We start from the raw sequence: 8,264 nt of genomic DNA on the forward strand, positions 1-8,264 counted from the left end.
TCAGACGGAGTGCATACTTTGAGCAAAGCAAAAGAACTTAAGGTTGGCAGATGAGAATAAAGGAACGCTTTGCATAGTGAAACTTGGCTGTTTCAAAGACACCTGAGCCGTGCATATTTGCGTATGGTGGGATGAGATGTGTCGGCTCTGGCAGGTAGAGCTATGATTTCAGCTGTGGAAGACATTGAACAATTGATCAAAAAAGTGGTTTGATGGTTGCTGAAGTGTTGCTATTTTGAGGTAAACAGACTCTGCTTTTCATTAAAACTTACTATTTGTGGTGTTACTAAAATAAGCATTACTATTACAATTGCTCATACTTTGGATTGTGATTCGAACAAACACCTAACAACATGTATTAAACTTTGGTACAGAACAACGTTTGTGTTATGGACATGAATGACACTTCAAATTGGCCTGACAGACAATAAAACAATAAAAAGGACAAGTAAAAACAGCAAAGAACATGTCTAATGATCTCTTTTATCTAAATTTGATTGCTCATTATATGCCATCTCTAAAGGCATAAGTCCGTCTCAGAGATTGTGGCATAGCCGTTAGCCCTGGATCCTCAGGCAGCAAGTATCAAGTATCTGCGGAGTGGTTGAGTGCTCTGACACAGTCCAGGCCTGAAGAGGAGAACATAGTGTCTGTGCTTAATCATTTAGCAGCTTACTGCTAGTTTACGTTAACGCCATTCTCCCAAGGTCAGCCGCATAGCAAGCCGTGAATGAGCACTGGACCGCCTCTGCGGCGCTTGAAACTTCATAGCTGTGTTACTGGCATTCACATTAATATCTCTGTCACTGCCAGATCTCAGCAGAAGTCATCTGGTGTCAGAAATGTAATCCGAGCCATTGTGACAGTGTGTCAGCACTAGAGGAGGGACCATCCAGCGCGTATGATTTTGCTCAAAAGTAGGGCATGTTTGCATGTTGTATATGCCAGTTGGTTGGTTTTACACTGTAAGCCATTAAAAGTGTAATTGCAAGGCTAGAAAACCGCAATGTGAGAACTAGATTTTCAGATTTACTTAAGAATATGGCTATGTCAGAATATGCCTACTTCCAAACTATATACTAGGAGAAAAACATTATGTGCGCCAAGTAGTATGTCCGATTTCATAGTATTCATAAAATAGTAGGTGAAAATTCTCTGGTGAGATTCTTAAGTGTGCATCTGATGGACACTTTACTATCCCATGAGGCCACGAGAGAGGATTTGTGAACGGCAATGAAGCGATGCAACTGACGCCGTAGGTCACATGACAGCGACAACATGGCGGACACAGAACGTCCAAATTTCATATACTATAAACATACATATTTTTAACGGTTGCGAAGCAAGTTTCAACTAAATGTAGTATCTACATTTGATTTCTGACACGTGTATGTGTGTGCTAAAATGTTGCCAGGGTGTTGCTAAGTGGTTGCTGGTGCATTGCTAGGGTGTTCTAAATGGTTGCTTATTGGCTCTCTGATATTTTGGTCACGAAATATGAGTTGTTGTTTTTTTACCAGGCAAATTTGAGGTGTCATTTATGTCCATGTAGTGCAAATGGTGAATCAAACATCAAATAGTGTTTAATACTTATGTTTAGTGTTTTTTCAAATCATGTATGAACAATAATAATATTAATGCTTGATTGCTTAATGACCAAACAGCTCAATTTACTGCAAAATAGCAACACCTCTGCAGCCATCAAACCACTTAGAGACAAGCACTTGAGTCACTTTTTCAGTGTTAAGCACTGGCTAAAAAGACCAGTGTTCCTTTATTTAATCAATCCCTATTCTCTTTCTCACAAGGATTATTAAGGATAATGAACGATCTGCTTGTGTGGGAGAGTGAACACTGGCCCTGAGATGAGAGAGAGAATCTTACACACACACCAACCTAAGCAGGCACCATAACTGTGACCATATGCCAGCCAGCTGAGCTTTCATTTTGTGCCACTCCTTTCTCGGCATGGCTAGGAACTTGTGTACATAATTTGTGCATATCTGTGTGTATCGGTTTATGCATGACAATGTGCATATGAGCGTGAATATTTCTTCTACGCAATCTGTTGTTTAAGCAACCATGTTTAAGCAACACTTCCTGGTCTTGCATTCAGTCTTACGTCAATAATTATGTTGCTCATCAGGTTTTAGACAACCTGCTCAAAATTATTACAATTATTGCAGATGTTAATTATTCTCAGCTCAATGCATTCTACAACAGTTGGTATCCAATTAGAATTTTTTTAATTTTTTGAAGAAAATGTGAATGGTGTTTGCCTGAGCTAGCAATAGCAAGCTAGCTTTGAAAGCATAAGATCCCACCCTCCCTGCAAATCTCTCTCCAAAGCCACGCCTCCTCCAAAACACATGAACGCACACAGGCAGACCAGAGGCTAACCAACATTTTATGGTCCTACGCCTTCCACAGACGATATAAATACATACAAATACATTTAGATCGCTTAACTTAGGTGATTGCTATCGAGATGTGAAGAGACTTTCATCCAGCATAATAAAAAATGTTTTTGAACCAAATCATGCCTTTCATAGTGTTAAGGCTTTGTTAAAATCACTAGCCCTATATGATCCATAATTTTTGTGATGCTTAGCAAACACCTCTAAACATAAGCAATATAACTTTGTCTGAAAATGCCAAGATAGAGATGATCAAGCTAAATTGGACAGTATTAAGTTTAAATGAATATTTCAGATTTATTGTGAAGCCAGGACATTAGATCCACTAAGATTAAACCTGTGTGAAAGAGAGAGACAAACAGTGGATGTTATTAACAGGTATTCAGGTGTACAAGAAAGAATACATGTATATGATGTGTTTATGTGTGTACCTATCCGTGTCTCGTCCACTGTACCCGCTCTCTCGATGTCTCTGTACGCCTCCTCTCACCCACTCAGATCTCTGCTGCCCCACTGATGATTTGTCACAAAACCTGCAACAATTATAAGGATGAAAACCTAATTTAAACCAATCAGGATACACTCATCTCCCCAGCAACCAATCAGAACACATTCGTTCCTCCAGCAGCCAGTGAGAACTCACTGAACCCCCAGGTTTGAAACAATGTAATGCAGTAGTTGCCCATGTCTACAGGGTGCAGACAGTCAGATTAAATAAATGAGCAATCAGTTTTGCCAGTCAAGTACCAGGAAGAGACAGAGACAGTCAGACATGACTCACTTGCTTTTGTAGTGTGTGAGAAAGTGTTGCGGGTCGGCTGGTGTATGTGAGAGGCTTGTGATGTTGGGGGCGTTCAGGACGAATCCTGATGAGCCCTGTAGAATACAGAACAGCCAGTACACAACACCATTCCAGAAATCCCTCTTAAAGGGGTCATATGACGTTGCTAAAAAAGAACATTATTTTGTGTATTTGGTGTAATGAAATGTGTTTATGCGGTTTAAGGTTAAAAAAACACATTATTTTCCACATACTGTACATTATTGTTTCTCCTCTATGCCCCGCCTTTCTGAAACACGTCGATTTTTACAAAGCTCATCGGTCTGAAAAGCAAGGTGTGCTGTGATTGGCCAGCTATCCAGTGCGTTATGATTGGCCGAATACATCAAGCGCGTGACGAAAATGTTACGCCCCTTGCCATATTGTGATGATGCCCTGTCAGGCCGGAGCGATGATTCAAAAACATGAAAACCCATTATAAACGAGCATCGTTTCGTTGCAGATTCGTTGCATCCAGTGGGGACATAATTACAGATTATAATGACTTATACTGTCTTTTTACACAGGAGAAGAAGAACTGGACTGTTGCCCAGTGGTCCAAAGTCCTCTTTTCAGATGAGAGCAAGTTTTGTATTTCATTTGGAAACCAAGGTCCTAGAGTCTGGAGGAAGGGTGGAGAAGCTCATAGCCCAAGTTGCTTGAAGTCCAGTGTTAAGTTTCCACAGTCTGTGATGATTTGGGGTGCAATGTCATCTGCTGGTGTTGGTCCATTGTGTTTTTTGAAAACCAGCGTCACTGCACCCGTTTACCAAGAAGTTTTGGAGCACTTCATGCTTCCTTCTGCTGACCAGCTTTTTGAAGATGCTGATTTCATTTTCCAGCAGGATTTGGCACCTGCTCACACTGCCAAAAGCACCAAAAGTTGGTTAAATGACCATGGTGTTGGTGTGCTTGACTGGCCAGCAAACTCACCAGACCTGAACCCCATAGAGAATCTATGGGGTATTGTCAAGAGGAAAATTAGAAACAAGAGACCAAAAAATGCAGATGAGCTGAAGGCCACTGTCAAAGAAACCTGGGCTTCCATACCACCTCAGCAGTGTCACAAACTGATCACCTCCATGCCACGGCGAATTGAGGCAGTAATTAAAGCAAGAGGAGCCCCTACCAAGTATTGAGTATATGTACAGTAAATGAACATACTTTCCAGAAGGCCAACAATTCACTAAAAATGTTTTTTTTTTATTAGTCTTAAGTATTCTAATTTGTTGAGATAGTGAATTGATTGGTTTTTGTTAAATGTGAGCCAAAATCATCACAATTAAAAGAACCAAAGACTTAAACTACTTCAGTCTGTGTGCACTGAATTTATTTAATACACGAGTTTCACAATTTGAGTTCAATTACTGAAATAAATGAACTTTTCCACGACATTCTAATTTATTGAGATGCACCTGTATATGACTTTCTCTCTTCTAGCAGCATGCTTAGCATTCCCACAATTTTTAACCGGCAAATTTGAATGATTTCTCCATGATATTTCTAGTAATTAAACTGAACATAACTAGGAATGTTTATTCACTATAGAACTTTCCCTGTTATTCCCAGGTTTTCCATGACTGTCAGAGCCTTGCATATTCCAAGTCGCTTGTTGATGTGGCATGACCCAATGTGATATTTTTTAATATAATTGGATATGGATAAGATTCGAAAGCCACGGTGGAAAAAAGATTGACAGAAAGTCATATGGGTTTGAAACAAGGGTGAATAAATAATTATGGAATTTACATTTTTGGGTGAACTATTCCTTTTAATGGTCTAATCTAATCTTCCATATGTTTAATTCAATGAAATGTATATTGGTTGTTCGTTTAAATCTATTTGAGCAGTCACAGCCAAACAAAAAAAGTGCAGTTTTCAACTTTCACAAACCTAGAGGGCAAAATATATTGGTTTTATTTACCATCGGCCCAATGGACCATCTAGTTGCAGCAGTTCTAGTCTTCTGTCCGCTGTCCTCACTAACACCACCCTGTAGTGAGGCCTGTGGGCAGAACATCCAATAAACCAAGATCCTTGGTCAGAAACCTTGTTGTAGTCTTATTTGTAGAGTTTATCTAGTGAGAGAGATACTCACTGAACTGGTCAGAGGCCTCTGGGTTTCTCTTGTAAATCCAGTTTCTCGAAGTGCACGGGAGGCAAGTTTTGGTAATGCTTCACTGCCCTGAAACACACGCACGCACACACACACACACACACACTAAATAGGCTACAGACCTCATCCAGCTGACGCACACTATAAAAAAGTGTAGAGATGTTGATGGACAGAGTAATAACAGAGAACGAGAGAAACAGAAGACCACCTGTAGGAAACATCCGGGAAGGAAGTCAGTCCTCATCACACTTTCCTGTGTCCTGCGAGCGTCATCCTGACAACCATCATTACCCAATCAGAGCAGAGAGTCAGCATAACATCGGAAAAGGGATTTCTCATCATGAATGCAACATAAAGAATTAGGGATGCACCGATACCGATACTGGTATCGGTATCGGGCCCGATACTGAGCTCCTGTACTCGTACTCGTACTCGTTAAAATGCCCCGATACCAAACGCCGATACCACACAACATGTGATAAGCGCCATATTCAGACAAAGAAACACCGACAACAGAACAACAGACAGCAGAAATGCAATAAAAATATTGGTATCGGTACTCGGTATCGGCAAGTACCAAAAATAAAAGTATCGGTATCGGGCGAGTACTGAAAAAAGTGGTATCGGTGCATCCCTATAAAGAATTATGGATCAATGCAGTTAAAAAAACAGTGACAATGACTTTGCCGACAGATTAAAATGATGTTATTACACACACACCATGTTAATATTTTGAGGGAGGAAGGTGTTCAGCTGTAGATTGGCTTCCTTAGTGTATCCACTATCTTCTATGGGTCCAACTAAAACACAAACACACTGATCTGAAACACCTAGAATGCAACAGCAAGAACTTTTTAATCTACAAAGAACCATTATTTTAAAACCACACTACTTGCCCAAAACTCTGAGGCGGTGAGGAATGTAAGTGCCTTTATATTCAGTCTGACAGGATGCTGCTCTCTAAGAGACAGAGATAGAGAGAGAAAGTAAAAGCACAATGAGGCCAGGGTGAAGTGACATGGCACGGTGCCCTTGAAACCTGCTGCGTTTCTATGTGTGTGTCTTTGGCTCTCACAGGTCTTGGCTGAGCTTGGAGTTGCAAATATCCGCTCTCTCTGAGTCTGAACCCCGAGCAGGCCAAAGGCTCTGTCCCGTCAGGCAGAACCAGATGCTGGTAATGACGCTTCGATTGAGACTCAAAACTATCCAACAGTGAGAGACTAAGAGAAAAGAAAAAGTATATGTGTCTAGAATGATTTAGTGAGGTGCAAAAAAGGTTTTGGAGACACACACACACACACACACACACAATCTGGGTCTTACCCAAACTGAGGATTATCATAGCGGTCCAGGCTGGAGCTGTAGTGCAGAAGAGGACGGTGGTTGGCAGAGTAACCCGTCCCAAAATGATGGCCTAGACATGGCTGGAATAACTCCTTACCTGGATAAAAGAGGACACAACTCATGGCAGATTCAACATCCTATATTCCACAACACAAATAAATCTAATAGCTACAGTTGAAATAAGGACGTACCAATATATACATTTTTGACCAATATACAGTATTATATATACAGTATTTATATATATATATATATAGTGCTTTATAGTGACCACCAGTAGTGAAGTACAAATACATTTTATATAGTAAATATATAATAAATCTTTTTAAAAGTACCATATATGACATAGGGCTGCACGATTATGACAAAAATCATAATTGTCGATTATTCCCTTGAAATTGTAATTGCGATTATTAATTACGATTATCACAATTTACATTGAATGATGTTTATACCATTGTTTGATGCAACTGCATGCCGTATTTTTATATGAAAATAAACAAGCTGAAAACACTCTAACTGAAAAACTTTTAGTGCTTTTCTATAGTATTAAGCCTCAAATGTCAACTATACATCGGATTGGTTTCTTCTTTAAATTATAAAAAAAGTAAAAATATGAATGGTATTATAATGTTATACTAAAACGAAAATTAAAATAATGGGAAAAACCCTTAAGATAACATGTAGAAAGAAAAAAACGCATCTTAAGCATGCAGAATAACATAATTGGACTTTGAACGATTAATTGCCGCTTTGAACGATTACGTAACTGTGGCATCCATAATTGTAATCGCGATTAGAAATTCGATTAATTGAGCAGCCCTAATATGACATATGCTATATTCACTAAAATAATTATTCATTTGGGCCATATTAGATGTTTATAACTTCTTCAATTCATCTAAAAGAAGTTGCATGAAGATTCTTCAAAAATTCTCTTTCTGTGTTCCACAAAAACAACACAATTAAACAAGACAAAAGTAAGGAAAATAAAGAAAAAATATTCTTGCTCAGATCTAGAGTTTTGAATGTTTCGAGTAAAATAAGCAATCAAAACATTATAATGTGCTGTATAAAGGATGGATGGCTGTTTACAGTATATTTCAAACTGTGGCATAGAAAAAGGCTGTTGTGTAAAATGGGAAAATTATGACCTGATATTGTCTGGCTACAGTTAGGCCTGTCGTAATAATCAATATATTGACTTATCGCACAATATATGTACATTACCTCAATAATTTTTGGTGACGCAATATATCGGCCATTATATTCACATAAAAATTAATGTCACCATGTTTTTTGCATTCCACTTGCGCCTGTGTCTTTTGCAGCTTCTCGTACATAACGTGTAATCATGAGGTGCTAGTTCAAATTTAACAAATGCTTCTACAAAAAAGTTTCATCTGCAGATATGGCCTTGTTTAGGGATCTGTGCCTTTGTGCATACGGACATCTGACTGCTGAGTAGTGATTGTGTTTTTCAGCAATACAGTGCACCCTTAATTTACAGAGAAAAGAAGGTCAGGGAAAAATCTCCATAAAAGTTATTTGTGAATTTTTCTTTTTT

The 8,264-nt window shown here is 39.0% G+C and overlaps 1 protein-coding gene across 3 annotated transcripts in view; it reads right to left on the reverse strand.

Moving 5' to 3' along the window:
* Positions 1-2,591: 2,591 nt before the first annotated feature.
* Positions 2,592-8,264, reverse strand: part of saxo4 (stabilizer of axonemal microtubules 4) — a 14,519-nt gene continuing 8,846 nt past the window's right edge. For all 3 annotated transcript variants that reach the window (XM_016570756.1, XM_016570754.1, XM_016570755.1), the window contains exons 3-12: positions 6,677-6,794; positions 6,429-6,573; positions 6,250-6,313; positions 6,074-6,153; positions 5,562-5,627; positions 5,336-5,422; positions 5,162-5,242; positions 3,199-3,293; positions 2,849-2,950; positions 2,592-2,754 (exon numbers count right to left, since the gene is read on the reverse strand). In XM_016570756.1, the coding sequence (XP_016426242.1) occupies positions 2,715-2,754; positions 2,849-2,950; positions 3,199-3,293; positions 5,162-5,242; positions 5,336-5,422; positions 5,562-5,627; positions 6,074-6,153; positions 6,250-6,313; positions 6,429-6,573; positions 6,677-6,794 (878 nt within the window). In that variant the 3' untranslated portion in view covers positions 2,592-2,714. The remainder of the gene's footprint in view (positions 2,755-2,848; positions 2,951-3,198; positions 3,294-5,161; positions 5,243-5,335; positions 5,423-5,561; positions 5,628-6,073; positions 6,154-6,249; positions 6,314-6,428; positions 6,574-6,676; positions 6,795-8,264) is intronic.

The sequence above is a fragment of the Sinocyclocheilus rhinocerous genome, unplaced genomic scaffold (genome assembly GCF_001515625.1).
Source record: "Sinocyclocheilus rhinocerous isolate Xijiao unplaced genomic scaffold, SAMN03320098_v1.1 scaffold561, whole genome shotgun sequence".
NCBI classification, from domain to species: Eukaryota; Metazoa; Chordata; class Actinopteri; order Cypriniformes; family Cyprinidae; genus Sinocyclocheilus; species Sinocyclocheilus rhinocerous.